The sequence below is a fragment of the Odontesthes bonariensis genome, chromosome 5 (genome assembly GCF_027942865.1).
Source record: "Odontesthes bonariensis isolate fOdoBon6 chromosome 5, fOdoBon6.hap1, whole genome shotgun sequence".
Taxonomy (NCBI): Eukaryota; Metazoa; Chordata; class Actinopteri; order Atheriniformes; family Atherinopsidae; genus Odontesthes; species Odontesthes bonariensis.
The window spans coordinates 29,659,307-29,679,135 of NC_134510.1; the positions used below are offsets into that span (position 1 = coordinate 29,659,307).

The 19,829-nt window shown below is 38.3% G+C and overlaps 1 protein-coding gene across 3 annotated transcripts in view; it reads right to left on the reverse strand.

Annotated features, from left to right (window-relative positions):
- Positions 1-13,434: 13,434 nt before the first annotated feature.
- Positions 13,435-19,829, reverse strand: part of fhl3a (four and a half LIM domains 3a) — a 29,959-nt gene continuing 23,564 nt past the window's right edge. For 2 of the 3 annotated variants that reach the window (XM_075466030.1, XM_075466029.1), the window contains exons 3-6: positions 19,442-19,616; positions 17,145-17,314; positions 16,836-17,022; positions 13,435-14,849 (exon numbers count right to left, since the gene is read on the reverse strand). In XM_075466030.1, coding sequence (XP_075322145.1) covers positions 14,698-14,849; positions 16,836-17,022; positions 17,145-17,314; positions 19,442-19,616 — 684 coding nt within the window. In that variant the 3' untranslated portion in view covers positions 13,435-14,697. Of the gene's footprint in view, positions 14,850-16,835; positions 17,023-17,144; positions 17,315-18,830; positions 19,414-19,441; positions 19,617-19,829 lie in introns of those variants that run through there. The other variant, XM_075466031.1, reaches the window with a different exon arrangement.

Genomic DNA, 19,829 nt, shown 5'->3' on the forward strand with positions numbered 1-19,829 from the left:
CCGCCCAAATTTTAGTTGGATTTAATATTAAATTTTGCCTCCAATTACAGTAAATGGCAGATGATCTGGCTATGTTGATGTCATACCAATAACATACCAAATTTGGGTACATTTCTGCAACATTATCAACCTTTATTCTCACTATACTGCCTTGTTCTCAAATATCTTACAGCATCAATAGATCAAGACTGCTATTTTCATCTTAACAAAAACACAAATTATACTTTTATTTTACAGACTAAGCAAATCTATGAAGAAAAAGGTCAGTCTTGGTCACTTTTGAAAATTCCAGTCACACATCTTATTTTTTTACTTTTTGAATTTCATCAAAACCCCAGAGAATAGGGAAAAAAAATCCTCTGGGGATTTGTTGTTCCAAGTATCCAATTAAAAACAGCTATCTGCAGTTATGGCATGGTTTTCCTTAAGCTACAGGAAGCCATCTTGGGAGGTGGAAGAGCTTAGATGGTGTGATGGGATAGTCAACATCACCGGCCAAATGCTGGCGCCTGTGCAGGGGTCATAAAAGCAGAGACAGAAATAAAACCTAATGGTGTGTCATAGCCAGATGGGAGGGGGGTGTACCATGTATTGGCCCCACAACAAAACAGCTGTTTCTCATTACCAAAGGGGAGGGCAAGGGGAATGGTAGAGTATGCACCGTAAATTACACATTCATCGCTCTTCCTGACCATAAATTCTTGCCCTGGCCCCATTGGACAGAGCTCTCCCACTCTATATATTTTTTGCTCCTCTTTCTCACTTCAGTCTTTTCCAAGAGAAATGAATGGTAAATGTTTTGAGTATTGGGTGCCCTTGATTTGCCAAAATCCTTAATGCAGAATTACTTCATTACTTTAGTTTGGCTTTCAAACTTGGCCCCAGGAAGTGCAGTAGGGAGCACCCTGTCATTTTGCACTTGACTTGAACATGCACAAAAGGGTAACATCACGACAGCAAATCCTTAAATCGCATTTATAAAGATATTAATATTACTGTTTAATTTCTAAATCATTTATTTTTGAGGTTCAGTTATTGGTGCTCACCTGCATCCGATGGTGTTCATCAGTGAAGGTTGTAAGATGTGGTTGAAAAAAGTTAGAAAGTAAAACTTGAGTCATTTTGTCACACGGTCCAGGGGATAAAAATAATTAATTTCCATACTTTTTACCCACAAACTATGGGAGGAAAATTTTATAAAAGATGTTGAAGTTAATCTGAGTCCCTTATTCAGAGCTGATATATCACTTTTTGAGGATAATCCACACACAGTAAGGTCTGAGAGCTGTCTAAGGTTACTGAAATAGGTCTCGAGCATATTATCGTCAAAATTTTTTATTGATTTAAGTTTAAGAAAGGCTTATATTATATTATATTATACTATTCTTCCATATATGTAGTATGTGGAAACATTTCTAAAGGTTTTGATATCAGGATGCCGAATAATAGATTTGGGCCACCAACTGAATCACCAGTGATACCTTTACACTGGACCCTCCTCTTGCTTCCAACTCTTTAAAGATTAGCCTTTGCAGATGTCCCGTCAAAAATCCCACTGATCCGTGATCATTTCCATCTTTAAAGCCCCACAAACGTCCTCTCTTTGTGGCTCAAGATCTGAGAGGTTGATTCTGGAAATCTACAAAGAGAAAACGTCCTTACCAATCCGAAAATATTCAAAAGACTTGTACATCAGCACTGACAGCCCGGCGTGTTTGATCAGCACCAGATATCTGTAAAAGCAGCGCTGCTAAATCATAACAGAACTATTTCATGCTATGGGTAAGCCAGCTCTATTTGTATAAAAAAAAAGTAGAATAGAATAAAAGAAGCTGAACCTGATAAAATTCAAATAACAGATGTCATTTTAAATGGAAGTCAAAAACTGCAAGATCTGAGTGGTCAGGTCAGTAGATACTGCTCTTTAATGCCAAATGTTCACTGCCATTCCAAGAATTGTTTCTGGTGTATATCTAACTCTCCTCAAGTCAAATTGCAGAAAGAAGCAGGACAATGATTTGCTACAGTCAGGAAATATGTAATGATCATTTTTCAACAAGGGTTCATTCCTCTTAAACATGATTCAACCCTAATGCTTCTTTTGCTATGGGAGGTGAACAGTTTTTTGCTTCTAGGACTGCATGATGCTTGACATGTACTGCCCCCTTTTGGATCTAATCAATATTACATTATATTTAGTATCTAATACAGCTGAATCCCATGCAATTGTCTACTCAAAAAAAAAAAAAAAAAGGTTGTGGTCCTTTGGTGTGTACTGATAGACCTAGAGTCACTGAAAACCTAGAACAAAACAATCTACTAAAGCAGCTTCAGCTACAGTTATTATCTATATTTTCTAAAAGAAACCTAATAGCAAAAAGCAGCTGAAAGTAAGCTGATGCTTTGCACACATGCAAAAATTAATGCAAACACTGTGCCTTAGTTTGGTTTGATCACAATGCCTCTTTTTATGGTCAGCACGTGTTTCTCCTCTCAGAGGACTTTCAGGGCTGTTGGATGATCTGAACCCAGAGATCATGACCATAAGGCTTAATCTCAATTCACCTTCTCAGCCCTAACAGTTGTCCTGGGACAGTCCTCATTGTATAATGGCTGTCTAGCCATGGACAGGGAGGTTAGGAACCACTACTTAAACTACCAGAATGCCAAATAGAAAGGTTGGCCCAATATTATGGCTGGGCCTAAAACAGCAGGGATTTTGACAGAATTACTTTTCAGTGGTTTGGAGAGCGATCTAGATGTAAACAGACAGTGGGCGTTTGTCCTAGGGGGAGATATGGATGAAAGGGTTATATAACGATTTTATGCTTATTGCGAAAATTTGATACACATCTTACATTTTAAGCTCTTTTGGGTCACAAGTTATGTGGCTGCAATGACATAAATTTACCACAAGAGAGACCCATAAACACAAGGAGCACAAATGAGCTGTTCAGCATTATTAGCTATAATTGATACCAGGGTTGGTGAGTTGTGAGAAAACAGTAAAGCCTGCATAAAAATCTCCTAATACAAATGAAAATCAGAAAATTATTGTTTATTCATATATTTGTCAGAGCCACGAACCAAAAGCTAAGAGGAAAACAATAAGTGGATGGTAATTAGTTTAAATTCAGTCTTTGCAGCTAAATGCAGCTAGATGTGTCTTACTCAATGTGAACAATTTTCATGATGCAACTGGCAATATATGAGCAACTAATGTTTAAATATACAATTTTCCCCTCCCTTCAAGTAAATTTAACAAGAATAGTCAAAATCTATCACGTACTGCATAAATCTATCACTGTACTTTACGCTGATATGTTTTTACCTCTGTGCACTGAGACAAATGCCTTCTTGTGTCCCTGCTTAACCCTGATAGAAGTGTGACTTTCATTTTCTGTCCTTAACCTTTCATTTTAAATTCTTTCAAAAGTCTGTCTGCGTGTTTCACTGATGATGTTTATCGGTCGGAATAGCACATTCCATGACATGTAAACTCAAGCTGCATTACACTGAACAACAAAACATAGGATTATTGGCAAAAACATGAGAAAAAGATGAGCGAAAACTAAGCAACAGTAAGCACTTGCAGTGTGTGAGGATGGAGAAAAAATAGAAAATAGAGATAAAGATCGCAGAGAATTAATAGAAGATTGAATAGGAATTAATTTATTAAAGGTATTCATTATCCAGTTTGATCCTAATCGCTTAAAATATGTCACATCATCTGAGTTGCCTTTCTGAATAAATTCTCTTGTAGGACTAATAGATAAATCTTGCAGATAATCACAGCTGTAGATTTTGTACGTTAGCACATTCTCATTCAAAATCTGTCTTTTTGTTCCCTGAGCTAAGACATGGATAAGATCATTCAAATACAAAGAACTGAAGACCATCCCTGTTATTCTTTTCAGCATTAAATCTATCTGACATTTGAATTACAATTGACCATGGTCAATCCATTCCTCAAACTTTTGGCATTCCAAACATCTTATCTCCAAACAACTGCTCCAATTCAGCTGTCCAACTGCCAGCAAGAACGGACTGCTCCAAGATGGAGTGCAAAATACATCTGACACCAGTTAAAGAAAAGCATGCTCAGCATGCTTCTATTTTTACTCTTTGCCCTTAATTCACCTCTGTTTCATAAACCCACGTAGATACTACATCCTTCAGTAGAAATGTTTTTGTTGACAAACTTCAATCCGACTGAAGAAGAACAGTAATCAAGAGGGTCTTCATTTCCTGTTAACAACTTTGGCTTATTTGGTCCATCCTACACTGTCTTCCTCATTTTGTTCACCGTTGTCCTGCGTTTGACTGTGAATCTTTTCTAAACAATCACTGAACTGTAACACGCACATCATTGTTTTCTTGAACCCTGTTAGTGCTCGTTACACTTGGTTTTCGATCCTTTTTATTATAGTCCAAAAATCTTCAGCCATTACAGATGAACTGATTGTTCCTTAGACAACACTCAAAGAAAATGTCAGGTGAATGGCAAAAAACAAACTTTCAAAAAGCATGAAAAGTGGCAGATGTTGTAGTCAAGCCATATATTTCCATTAATGTCACTTTTCGAATATTGCCTTCACTGCTGCTTTGTCTAGAGGCTCCAAGCTTTGCTTCCAAATCAGCTTCAAAATGCATCACAAGCAAATAGGTTATCCATCTCTTAAATCTGAAAATGAAATAAAAATATGTAACCCAAGCTTGAAATCTGCAAAAAAAAAAAAAAAAAAGAGTGCTTTCCTCATCAGCAGCAAGGAGAAAGCTTTTATTACAAACAGCATATTTTACAATTTATTTCTTCTGGTTTTCAACAAACCAAATACAAAGCAGAACTATGTTCAAAACCGCAGTCAGAGAGTTGATGTTCACATCTGAATACCTCCCACTCCCACATCACAGACAATTTTTGTTCCAAAACCACTTAAAACCATTGAAAATGTATGTGGAAAGAGTTAATGGTAGCAGAACAAACAAACTGTGTGCGCTGACACATTTTGCAGCGAATGTGTGAAATGAAGTATGGGCGTGAAATACAAATGAATAGAAGCTGACCATCTACATAACATTTACTGAACATTTATCAGTACGAGGTAACTCAATTCTCAGTTCTTCTAGTCTCTCTTTTAATTTTTGTATATACAGTCAAGTGTAGGGGGTCTATTTAGAATATTAAACAGTACACTGACAACAGAACCATCCATAGTAAGAGTTGCGCACGGTCACCCTCCGGAGAAGAAGGGCTTTAAGTCAGGTCTGATCAGAGCAGCAGACGTGTTTAACCCTGAACTCTGAAAAAGCAAGGCCTTGTTTTCCTGCTGAGAGCACTCATTACAAGAGTTTAAGGAGCTTCCCACAAGCAAGCACAACTCTTTGACCTCAGATGGGAGTGAGTGGAGAGAATGGAGAGGAAGAAAGCCTGGGCCAAGCCACATTGGCTGACTCCAAACCTCGCCAATGAGCACCATCCTTGTGAGTGTCAACTTGGGACACAGTTGTATTTTTTAACTCTCTCTCTTTCTCTCCCTCTCTCACTTACCCTTCTCTAACAGGCCTTCGTTACACTGTGAGCCACCACAGCTGCTGTGGAGCATGATGTCCTCTAGTGGCACTTTAGCCAAAGGGGGAAGAAAAATACATTCAGAAATAAATATAGACCCAAGAGAGAAATGTCTGTCTTTCTCTCTTTGTCTATTTTGGGAGTCATCCAATGGGACCTTCACCTGCTCTTTGCCCGCAAACTCTTATACTTAGTATAAAAATGCCTGTTGATGTTAAACAGGTATTATGTTTCCATGTCGAATTTCTTTAACGTGTTAGCATGCTAACATTAGCTGGTAACATGGGACCTGATAATGGTGCTAAAAGAAAAATGAGTGGATCAATAAACTCGTTAGAGTGCATCTTTAGTGAGAAAAGAAGGTCTGAACTACATTTAACAGCAAAGTACGGAGCCCGGTGGAGATCAAACAATATCTTTTTCAGGGGGTTTCAAGAAAGCGTTCTCTCACTTTTCAAAGTGTGCCCTCGCTTTATTAAATCGTGCGCTCGTCTAAATAAAGCGTGCGCGCGTATACATAAACCGTGCGCTCGTCTTATTAAAACCGTGCGCTCACTGCCCCTCAGTCGTGCCCACATTATATACCTTGTGAGCACAATAAACAAAAGTGTGCCCACGATCTGTAAGACGTGCCCACGACATTCTGTATGGCAACAATAAATCCAAATTGCTTGAAACGTTCGCACGTTGTATTAATTGTGGCCACGAAATATGTTTCCATTACAGTGTGAGCATCTCACCTTTTTAATATATTTGGAAGTTGCTTGGAATGGAACAGTAAGTACATTGTGCTATGGCGAATGTATGCCTAAGCAAGTATTATGGGACGAACAGTGTCCCTTAATGTAATGTATAATTCAAGTGCTTGGTCTGGACTGTTTGTCAACTGTAACCCTCGTTCTTGCATTATGCCTGTGCAAAAATCAAATACATCGATGTCGCATGGTATGGAGTCGAGGAAGGTGCATTTCCACTTGCAGACGGTCAGATTGGCTTCATCGAGAGAAAAGAGATGATCTTCAGCCCCCCACAGATGCGGAGCCAGGTGCATTATATCCGGTATTCCAGCCGGAACACCTGGGTTTCTGGACGGACGGATGCGATGTGCATTCCATGTGTCTTGGATGCTGTTCAATTCATCCTGGGGAAAAAAATTAACGAATGCAAATAAATATTTTAGGATTTTCATTTGGCTACAGCCCTGACTTGGGCGCCTTACAAGGCAGCCTTGAGAACAGGTGAGGGTGTGTGAAGTACTTTGAGTCAACTAGGCTCATGATGATGCCATGACTGGACGCCAAGGTTGAAAGAATATTCTTGTATTCCATACCTAGCCCATGGTAAACCCTGATTAAGTCCATTTCAAAATGGTGAAGAATCATATCCTGCTGGTAAATTTGGCTCATGATGTTATGAGAGTGTGGAATCGTGGCCACGCTTTGCTTACTTGTGCCATTTTTAATTAGGCTATACATTTCTTAAATAACGTTAACACGTTTTGTGAATCATGACCACGCTTTAGTAAATTGTGGTCACGAGGTATATAACTTTGTTACTACAACGAGAGCACGTTTTGGTTAAATGAGAGCGCACTTTGCAAAGTGAAGACACGTTTCAGTAAATTGTGCTCACGAGGGATATAACGTGAGTACGACTGTATTACAGCGAGTACACGACATTAGTAATTCGAGCGCACGATTTAGGTAAACGTGCGCTTGCTATATTTTAAGGAGAGCACGGTTTGGTTAAATGAGAGCGCGCTTTTTAAAACGGGTGCACGCTTTCTCGACACCCCAATATATTTCACCTTAAGACTCAAGGGGCTCCGTAGCAAAGAGATATAATTTAAGAAAAAGTGGTATTTCTCTGAGAAGGCACCACACAAATGTACAGGTGAGCATGCACTGGCCTGCAATAAGTTATCAGTGTAAAACTTGTGTTGAGAACTCATTTTTCCTGAGCTTATCAAAAATGAATTTTTCTGGTATTTCAGTTCAACTGTAAACTGATTCTGTTCCACTTCATTCCATAACATCTTAATTAGCCAACGTGCACTTTAACAGATACTGAATATACTAAATTGATAACAAGAGTATATCTGAGATGTTTTAAGTTAATCCATGTTTGCTGAGGTGACATAATACAGTTGGCCAGTGCATTTTGTCAAGTGGACACCAAACAGTAAAGTGAATAATACGCAGACCAGTAGAAAGCAGGAGTAAACCATGAGGATGTATGATTGTGTGTTCTGTTTTGTGCAGTATCGTCCATGTTCTATTAGGAAAAACAGTATTTTTTTTTGTAAAAATACAGGAAATACAAAATATATGGCCTTACTGATGAGTTTAAATCAGAAAATTCTTGATACCCTGAATATTTTGGCCAAAGCTACTTCCTCAGGTTGTTGCTTTCTTCAGCAAATCCATGCTTCTTCCATATTTATTATTCAAGTCACTTCTGTCAAACTGCTGTAAAAACGTTGATAAAAAAAATAAACACAATTTTTGATTCACACAAGCATAAACCTGGTCAGTTATGAAATAACTCACTCACATACACAACAGAAGCACACTGATAAGTCTTGTGTGAAAGGAGAGACCTCGCCTTCCTTCTTTGTATATTTTTCAACTTTTGTTGAGTCATTTCTGATAAGGATATGGAAGACTCACACACGTTTCCTGTTACACTACAGTTGGACTGATAACAAGTTTATCCGAGTAGCTGGCAGGGCTGCGCAGTGGTGTGGTGGTTAGCACTGTTGCCTCACAGCAAGTGGGTTCTTGGTTTGAATCCCAGTTGGTGCCTCGCTGGTTGGAGTTTGGATGTTCTCCTCATGTATGCATTGGTCCTCTGGCTTCCTCTCACTATAAAAAAAACATGCATGTCAGGTTAATTGGCAATTCTAAATTGACCCTAAGAGTGGCCGTGTGCATACATTGTTTTTTTGTGTGTTGTGTGTCTCTGTAACCTGCCTCTCTCACCTCTGCCAATGGTAGCAGGGGCAAGCCACCCCCCCAACTCCCTTGACCCTGACCCTGACCCTGAACTGAATAAGGTGAGTATAGAAAATTGATGGATGGATCGATGAGTCTCTGGTTTAAGGGACTTATGGATGGATGAGTTTAAGGGAAGTAGTAGTTAAGTACCTTCTTGGTGCGCTCTATTGTGAAAAAAGATAATGTTTCCTTTGTAGAATGTCACAAAAAAGTTCATCTTTTTTTAGTCATCTAATTATGTTGGACTTAATCACATGCATTACTAGTGAAATGATGTATACATTATATAGCATGTTGGCTTCTTTGTAAAACAATAAAACAATAAAAACATTTAAAAATCAGCCAAAAATGAAGTGTTTAAACAGAACCTAGGCATTAACTGTATGAAAGTTTAACCTTTCAGCAGCTCTAATGCCACAACAAAGACTAGAAAGATGACTAAAAACAATATCTAGGATAGCAAGCAGCCGAAATACAGTTTGTGTGTAGAAAATTCAAAGCTGTTTTTCTTTAGGAGAATGTCTCATCTTTAAGTACTTCTCACCTCATCACTCACCACAAGTGTGTTTTTTCCGATCAGTAATCAGCAGGTGAGACATGACACAATCCCTGAACCAGGTGTGTCAGTTGCAGCCAATAAAGCAGAAAAATAAACTGGAGGATCGTATTACTGCAGGGAAACAATGCCTAATAAATTAAAAGGAGAAGTATCAGCCACATGGAACACAGCTAACAGTATGAACAGTAATCCTGTACAAATGATGCATACTATGATGTGCATGTCTAAACCTTGTACAGGATGTGACCTCAAGGAACCACACACTCACTGCTGCTGGTTTAAGCTTGTTTTTCTGTTCATGCCTGTCTTGAACTTTTGGATAAAAAACACAAGAAGTTGGTCCTCCCTCCATTATGTGAATTTTTGCGTGTGTATATGGGTCATGGAGTCCGGGATATATATATATAAAAGTGGCCAAAAGTTTGGACACAATTAATGCAGAACTTTTTATCTTAATAAATGTCAACTTTGAAGACCAAATTTTATGAAAGGAAAGAACATTATGCCGTCTCACAATTCTTTCCCACTGCAATATTCAAAGTGACACTAGATTTTAGCCTGCAATCACACTAATTAGAATTTATTTAGGTAAATATGAGGGCTGGGGCTGTGAGTATGAGCAGCCTATGACAACAATATATTTCAAATTATACTATGAGCCACATCATATTTGGATATAAAAAGCTTGTTCTAAGAGTGTTGCATTCAGTCAGTGTTTCCTTGTGCTTCCACTCGATGTTTCATTGTTGTTTTACTAAAATCTACTCGTCGGGGTTAGGAAAATGTCATGGCTTGCATTAAATCTGACAGAGCTTAAATGTCACACAATGGAACTTGAAAGGCTCTACACACACTTTAGGCATTTCCAATCTCCATCTTGGCTGTGTTCACTTTGTTTTTGGGTGAAACTATAGCTATAATAACCTGAGCTTAGAAAAGCTAATAAGAAATGAAGAGGTGCAAACTATACTGTCTCATCCTAATATTTACATTTCAACTGCCAAACAAATCAGGGAGAAAAATATGCAAATATAGAAAAAACAAAGCCTGACTTTTTACATTCATTCACGTTTAAATTATTATTGCAGGCCTTTTAAGTGTCATTTGCTCAAACACCTTTTCAACACATACATGAATAATCACAGCTTGTTAGCGATGGTCCACCTGGGGAAGAAGAATTTGTGTTCTGAGACTATCTAATATGACCCGAGATGTCTCACCAAATGTTCAGTTTCAAACTCACAGACCTCATCTGCTCTTTCCTGCCATATTGCAAGAATTGGCCTTATTTACCCTTGGACACAGTTTCTCTAATTCAGCCATGTAATGAACAAAGCACGACATGCACTTCTCCTTTCATATCACATCAGCAAGGCTCCACACAGTTTGATGCAAGCTGAAAGCAATCGAATTAGATTTTGTTTCCCAGATAAACGTCTTAACCTTTGGTCAATATAACTCAATAATAATGTAACACTTTAATGTTAATTTGATTTAACCCCATCATGTAAAGATTAGAACCTTTGAGATTTAGACAAATCTGATTAGTCATGTAACACAGTAAACAAGTTGTTGGAAAAGCTATAATGAGAAAACTGCAACGTGCTACAACCTTGATATTAGAGGTTAATGTTGTGGTATTTTGAGTAATAAATAATCTTTTCAAATGCATCAGAAAAACTCCTGGCTGGGGCCTTTCTGTGTGGAGTTTGCATGTTCTCCCCGTGTATGCGTGGGTTCTCTCCGGGTACTCCCGGAACATGCATGCATGTTTGGTTAATTGGTGTCTCTAAAATTTGTCCTTGGGAGTGAGTGTGAGAGCGTGTGCGGTTGTTTGTCTCGTTTGTCTCTGTGTGGCCTTGTGATGGACTGGTGGCCTGTCCAGGGTGTCCTGTCGGTCATGTGCCCGATGACCGCTGGGACAGGCTCCAGGCCCCCTGCGACCCGACCGACGGATACAGCGGGCATAGAAAACGGATGGATAGATGGGTGGAAATGCATCAGAAGTGTAGTTTTGCTCAAAGAAATGATTAATTATTTGTTTTGATCTGTGATGCCTTCCAAGTGCAAGAATTCTCGTGGAAACTATGATAAAGTAATAGGGGTTTTGGGAATTGAATAGAGAAAATGTATTTTTTTATGTAACTTTTTTTTAATGTAGATAATGAAAATGACTCAAAGCGTTACCTTAGTTAACAGATGGTTTCAAAACAGATTTGTTTCTGAGGATTTCTTTTATTCTGTGGGGTTGTTTTCTGCAAATCTTTTAATTTTTCAGCCTGCAATAACATGATTGATTCAGCATCACTCCTCTCACTCCTCGCAGCTCTGACTTGAAGGCAATGGTTCATGCTATACTGGAATCTCTCTCAAATCCTTTAAAAGGCTTGTTGATGGAGGCTGCCGTCCTTCTTGAAACGTGCCCATGTGTCGTCCGTTAATGAAGGCAGACGTAACTAGATGTAACATATTCAAAGAGAAGCCAACCTCTAGCGATCGTGAGAGCAACTGCTTGTGAAATGATAAAAATGGCATCCATGACAATATGGTTACATTGTAAAAAAGAATGCTTTTTATAATGTTTTTGTAACTAGGGCAACCAATAAAATGACACTCATGAAAGTGGTGGCAGTGTTGTAAAAAGATTGTATTTTAGACGTAACCATGATTGTTGTGATAAAGTGTTATTGACAGAAGGTATGTTGGTTGTGATCTCACCTCACACAAAGACCCAGGCATGGGTAAAAATGCTGCACTTAGCGGTTTCCATCCAACCACCCCTCCCTCACAGTTATGAGAAATCTGTGGCTTCTTAAACAAAAGACTTGAGAATGACTCCATCAGTGTGGAAACACTTACATGAGTTATATTTGTTACATGTAGGGGTGGTACTTTACAGGTTATGAGCCTTATAAGACCACTTCAGCTGGAAGACTAGTTGCAGAATCATAGATTTTGTACAGGAGTTTTCATACAGTGATGTACAGTTTACATTTTGTTTGTTCTGTGCACTCACTCTACATACAAAGATGTCAAATGACCACAAGAGTTCATTGCATTTTGTATTTGACTGGAAATCCGTGAACATATGTGGACATTCTTAACAGTGTCTGATCAGCTCACAAGAGAATTTAGGTGAAGTTGCACAAAAGGACACTGAATATTTACTGATTTTGATTAAGTGTGCATTTTTTAGGGTATGTATTACTTACGGAATCTCAGCTTGGTTCTACAGCAGAAAAGTTCCTCTTCAAGATTTGATGTTAAACATACACTTGTATGTGCCGTTTTGATAAAATGTAAACTGAGCCCAAGTGTAGTTTTTGGGATGTCTACTATGTTTAAACCCTACATTTAGGACAGACTCGTTAGGTGTAGCTTGCAAAACTGTGAGTGTAAGATTTTTTGTGCAAATGACCGGCATGTAAGAACCCAGCAACAAAAGGCTGCACTTTCGTTTGGGTTTATTTGATTTTGAGTAACAATCTTTTCAAGCAAAACAAGAAACATACAATTAGTCTTTCAGATTAATAACCACTTCTCTTTCCTCTCACTTCCATTAACAGCACATGATTTAGTTAATCGTAAAGTGCGTGTACCATATGACACAGTTAAGTGTCTGCCTCTGACCCTTCTTGCTAGCCATCAACTCCCCGCCTGTCGTCTTCTTTTAATAAATCCAACCGAATGTTAGCTGACCCTCACAGTGAAAGTGCTGTGGAGCAACTCCAGATGTGAACATCCTCCCTCCCTGTCTCTCCCCTCTCTGTCTCCCACACTCATTTCTCTCCCACTTCCATCACCGCCCTCCCCCATGCAGCTACGAGTTTTCCATCTCCTTTTTTGGTGAAAAAATCTGAAACAGAGGCAGGGAGGAGGATTTTCACCAACACCGACAGGAGAGTGGATCTGGTGGTCTGTGTATGTACGCTTCATCAAGGCAATGAAACAGTCGGCTCAGCATAAACAGGAGTATATGTATACCCATTCAGGGACATGCTCACAGATGCTCACTCTCAGTTTACTGTTTGTCCCTCACACACACAAAGAAATATCCCAAATCTGCAGACACGCTCACTTTATACTCTCATTACACATGCATGCTTTCCCCTCACACTTTCATGCACTTTTCTTGTGGAGTTACACGCACATACACACACTAATCTTCGCTCAAAATAAATTTCTTACACCGTTGTGGTTTTCTCTGGCTTAGACCATAGACACAAGTCCACAGAAAACCACGCGTTCTTAAATTGGCAATAGATGTTTCACTTTAACCACAAAGACACAAAGAATGTAAAAACTGCTCAAAGATCAGTGACAATTTATTTAATAAGGCCTCAAAATAAAAATGACCATTCAGCCATATCAGTCCTCATCTGATTTACAGTAAATTCATATGGTTATCTTGATGGTGTATTTTCCATCTTAAAATGTATTTTTGCTAACTTTGACTCACCAGCATCAAAGCTGAAATAATCTAATTATAATTGGTATTTTTAATATATATATATATTTAACATACATGACAACAAAACACAAAACATTAACAAAAACAAAATAATTCCTAAGGCAAATCAGGGCAGGTGAAGACATGCATATTTCTGCGATGAACAATAGTAATGCGTTTATTTCAGGTTCTTTTGGGGTATAAACTCTGGCTCTTTGCACACTGATGATAAGAAGATAGAAGAGTTGAAAAATAAGGAATAAGATAAAAGTTTATGAAAATAAGTGTCATTGCAAAGTTCAAAACAGGCAGATACATGACAAAAAAGTGGTCTATGTCTTGTGCCATGTCTTTGAGTTGTGTTTTTATGTGCACGATACATGGTAGAAAAAGAACATCTTTCCCAAAGTGCAAATGAATTGTACTGAGAACCAAAAACTAACCTCAGTAAGTCTGGTTTTCTTCTCATTTTCACTTTTACATTTCAATTTATGAAAATCAATCTAATCTTTTAATCAATCCACTTTTTACAAAAGTGTCTCACCTCCTTCTATGTCATTGTATACAGTAACTTATCCAAGATGCATAGAATAAGACAGATTATAGAAAGATAATTGACATCTGATGAAAAGCAACATTCAAAATGCATAAAACTGCAGTTATAAGAGCATTAAAACAGTAACTCCACCATACATATAAAATACAGACTGTCAGGTTTATATACTATACTGTATCAGTGTTCTTTGTCTTCTCCTCAGAGCCTGACTTTTACCTGAATTGACATTTTACTTTTATGAAAAAAGAAAAGAAAAAAAATTAACAAATCTTTGGCAAGCATTTTGAGTTTCTTTGCTTTAACAGTACATAACATACAGATACTTACAAATAATGTTGTTAAAAAAGCACTCCAACGACAAAATAATTAAACCTCTAGATAAGGAGGAAATCTTTGTGGTGGTTCTTGCAAACTGTGCAGCATCAACAGGATTTTGTGCACTACTGTAGCCTCTTGATGAAACAGGACCACTGAGGAGCTGATGCCTTTCTATGAAAATGACCTGAGGCAGCATTTGTTAGCCTGTGTTGCCTTTCTTGGTAATGATTTCGGCTGATTGGTGCTCTATAAGTTGTTGTGGCAGTCACGGCACAGGATCCTCTCAGCATCAGGGAAAAAGCCAGCGCCCACAAGTGAGGCGGAGCACTGGGAGCAAGTGAAACATGGCTGATGCCACTGGCGATCTTCAAATGAGATGTACTTTCCACCTCCAAAACCTGGGACAGAAAAATAATGAAAACTAGTATGTTTATTTTGAGAGTATGTTGGCTGACTTTGAATTCACTGAAGTCGCAAATCATGTAAGAAAACGTTTTTGAAATGCATTTAAAAAACTGTAAAGCCCAGTAAAATCTGGAACACTTCACCACACTAATACAGTTATACAACACAGATATTAATGCTGGAAAAAAGTTTCTTCAGGGAAGAATAGATCTCACAGAATCCAGTGATCTTTTTTTACTGTTTTACATGAATTTGTTGAACATTCACATTTGACCCACATTTTACTGTAATGGGTAGAGAGGATCAAACCCAAGATCTGAATCATTCAAGGAGCCTTTGGGACCTGCTGGGCTACGTAATCACCATGTCAAAATTGGAGTTGTAACTCCTAAAATGTGTTTTTTGATGCTTTGAGTAAAACCCCCTTTAGATTTAACACAACTATACATTTGTATCATTAATTGATCGAAGAAAAGCTCCTGACTAAAAGATGCTTGCGCATGAGCTCAGTTATTCATTCAGTCATTTTACATTTATGTATTTAACTGGCACATTTAAGATGTCCTGGAAAGTTTATGTTTCAGCATGCAGCATACAGTATACTTAATTCCATGTTTATTAAATTTCCCAACAGACCACATTCCAATCACCAGAAAAATGTGGTTGTAAAAAAATACCTTTATACAAACAAATATAATTTCCCATGCAACTCCCAGGGGAGTTTTTTTTTGTGTGTGTTGCAATTGCATTTTTTGGAAGTTTTAAAGTGGGTGAAAAAGGTATTTGACATCGCTGATTCACCGATAACTGGAGTTATTGTGCAGTTAAGTGAAGTACAAAAAGTTGCCAAACTGGCAACTACCATTGTTATATTCCTATAACCATCAAAATACATTGCCATTTTAGATTTTGGAAACTAAAAATATGCATGCCTACATTTCCTACATAGATTACATTTTTTAAGCACCTGTCTGCAGCCTTATATACCAATTTGACCTCATGTTGTTTACTTTTAGAATGGAATCAGATGGGTCTAACTCAGAAAACTTTTCTTATCCTCATTTTAGCTTCAGTTTGTTTTGCAGAACATCATATTTGCAGTGAACATTTTGACTGGGATGACTCCTGAAAGTCAAACAAGAAAATACCAAGGAAAGATGTTTCAAGAGAAGATATCTATTGTAGACTATGGAGATAAATTCACTCACTATCGCTCACCCTCCTGTAACTGTTGCTATTCCCTCTTGTGACTTGCCTCATCTTCTCAATAACTTATTTTTTCTGTATGCAGTCAATTAAATAAACACAGATGGCCATCAAATTCAAATGCCCCATCAAAAGAGTCAAAAAGTAGCTCAACGTTGTGCCGTGACATCTGGAAATGAAGTCTATTAGTTCCACTGTATATCTGAAGTTATGATCTCTAACATAAACAGTCAGGTCTGATTGGAATCAGCATGACTTCTCCCCCTGAAACCTGCAGAAATAACGCAGGCACTGAAAGGGACAATACATTTGAGAGCAGAAGAACAGAAATGTAAACAAAAATGTCCATTTCTGCAGAGTTTGTTTCAGTTATGTTGTCACTCTCCAGTAACAATCTGAGCCTGTTAGTTGGCGCTTCTGGCTGACTTGTGAAAAACGCATTGTAGCTGTTTAACAGATGGTCATATTGTTCTCAGCCAGTCTGGGAACGAATAAAACCTTATTTGTGTCTGTCAATATCTTACATCCAAACACAAGGGATATTAGTTGAAAAAATTCCCATAATAATCCTTTAAAAACTTAAATCTGCTTCATCAGAGTGGATGTGGGAGTATTGTCATCAGTTTTGTCACATCAACTGTCATCAACCGTGACTTCATATCCTGTTTAATTCATAGAGACTCAGATATATCCATGGCCTTATAGACTTTTAAAAAAGTAGCACACATTTACAAATCATTATAACAGTATTGTTTACAATGATGTAATCTTGCCTGTGATTGGTTTGTTGCAGGCCTCACACTTCTTGGCATAAAGGCTGCCAAAGCACTTGAGGCAGTAAGGGCTGTCCTCTCTGGAGGTGAAGTGTTGACCCGCCAGCTGTGTCTTACAGCTGGTGCACACAAAACACTCCTTATGCCATGGCTCATCCCGATAGGTCACACCACCTTTAGCCAGAGCCTTAAACGAAAAAGTCATCCCACTCTTTTTCTTGTTTGCAGAACAGTAGTAGGCATATTTTCAAACCTTAATATAATAATGCCATTTTTTTATAAATTTGGTTATTTGACAGAGTTTCTGACCTTTTTACAACGTGTGCACCGTGGAGCAAACTTTTCCTCATAGCAGGTCACACAGTAGTGCTCATCCTTGTCAGGAATGAAGGATTTCGAGCCAATCGGCTGTTCGCAGCTGTGACAGATGAAGCAGGCCTCGTGCCATGTAGAGCCTCCATACTCCAATTTTCTTGTGCCTACAGAGGGGAAGAGTAATGGGACAGAAATAGGAGGATGGAAAAAAATACACAGGTTTTAATCAGATTGTTTTGGTATTCTTGGTGTTTTTATTGAACTAGGAAATAAAACACTTGAACTGCATGAATGCATATAAAATTCATTTTCTTTCACAAAAATTTACTTTATTTAGATATTAATATCACAAACGCCTCACTTATTTCCATTTGCTGGAAAATGGCGGCAGGCTTTAAAGAAAAGGGATAATGCCATTTTCCCCTCGCACTAACCACTCTATCTTATATCCCTTGGCTGTTGAGTTTATTATACTGGTTGGTTTATTATACAGGGATACAGTGGTTTGTGTGGGGCCGACATTTCTGCAGATTGCTTGCGTTTCACTGCTTCAGGCTGTGTGCTGCACTGCTCTCTCATCAAAACACAAAATTCCCTGCAAAATTTGTCAGATTAAAAGATGATATGACTCCGTGAGGCTCGGGATAGATATTATTAGCTGTTGCTGGAGGCATGTGCAATTGACAAAATTAATAATAGTTAACAAGCTGCATTTTTTTTTCTTGAGTGGAATAAGGAGGGGGGTGTGCAGTTCTACAAGCATTCCAACAAGTTTAAAGAGTTTCAGTAAGGTGCCTACAAAGCAAAAACTCTCAGCACAAAAAAAAAAGCATTTGTGAAAATTATTTTTTATTATGCTCAGCCAGCACTTCATTGAGCTCATTTACAAGTTTTAGAACCTCAGCCTTTTTACTGCAACTACTGGTTTTACACTTGGAAGCAAATCTTACATGTTTTCTGCATGTAGACTAATGTTATTTTTTGAAATACCGTTTGTTCCTTTTAAAAAAAATGATCAAAATAAAGCTCAACAAAGATGGCTAGCTGCACTGAAGAGTGACAGAAAAACAAGTGCTGCCTGTGTCAAAGGGTTTTCCAGCAGGATAAACAGAGTGAACAACAGCAGCATTGTCTGCATGTGTACAGCAATCGAACATCTGGGTGACCAATCCTGACAATGAGGCAGTTTTAGTAGTGTTGTCAGAGCAACATCATTAACCAAAACAGCTCCTGGAGATTATGGTTCCATAGCTTTAGTGTGAAGTTACTTTTTCTTTCATGTCAGCAGCACAAAATTCTGAGCAAAATATCCAGATATTACACAAAGTTAAGTGTGTAAGTGTCCGTGTGTGTGTGTTTTGGGAGGAGGCGCTTAGGTTTCTAAGTTATATGTCAGTGAAATGTTAGTTTTACGTATAATAAATTTATCAATACTGGATTAAGAAGACATCATAAATTTGTCTCCCATGACACTTATAAACAGCTTTATTTCAGAATTGATTGTACTTTATAAAACAGAAATCCTGTGACATGTCGTCGCCAAATGGTGAGATGCTTCTTATCTGCTCACTCTCTAAACAGTTGTCCTTTTCACTAGAGCATAACATACTCTAAACTCTATCTCATATGTGAGACATTCTATGACATTAAGTGCATTAAGAATAAAAGCGGAATTTGTACCCTTCCTGGAGTCATGATGAGGGCTGTTGAAGCTGTTGCAGGGGGTTCCTGGATAACTGAATTGCTTATCTTTTGTTATCATCAGCTCTGCTGGCAGGCTGCCAGCCCTAGGGATTTAGCTTACAGACAACAAGTCAAGCAGAAGGGCAATTACTCTGTCACATTCACCCCTGGCTGCTGTTCAATCGAAGACCCTCGATTTCACCTCTTTTTTTTCTAAACCCTTTCTTTGTCTTTCTGCTCGCTCGCTTATTTCATTTGCATCCGTCCCTCCTTCCTGGTTTTGACCATATAATCATTTTCCAAGGTAATTTGCCTTTTATCATTAGAATTTGTATACTACATGGAAATAAAACTGAAGAACAATGAGGCTTAGGCTTTATGGGTGAGAAAAGTGCCATTGTGTAAAGCACTGTAAAATATATTATACACAAGATATTCATAATCTGACTCTCTCCAGCACTCCTCTTCTCTATTGTGCATTGAAAGAATATTCTGTAAACACAAAAAATAGAACTGGTGCAATTCTGTTCACAAATTGAGGAGACATTATCCTGCAAAGATAAACGCTTTTGTGCATAAAAACCTTGCAGCGCCATCTCCACATTTACCTGGCATGACAATCTTGTCGCAAGCTACACACTTGGAAGAGAATTCATTACAGTAACAGTCATTGCAGAGCAGTGCATCATCCTGGCTGGTGAATGGCTCATCTGCCAGTGAGCGATCGCAGCGGAAACAGCGGAAGCAGTGCTCATGGTAATGTCTGTCCTCGTAGAAGAGCTCCTGGCACCAGAACAAGAAGAGTGAGCAAGGATACTGAGAGATAAAGTAACATCAACTCTGATGTGTTTCTTCCACAACATTTATGAACTAAAGAGGATAACTAGGGAGAGGACAGGAAGACTGAACGTCAACATAGGCCTGTTTACAATAGGAGCGGACAGGACTGTTGGATTGGTCAGGGTCAAGCTGACACAAGCATGTCTGCATTCACAG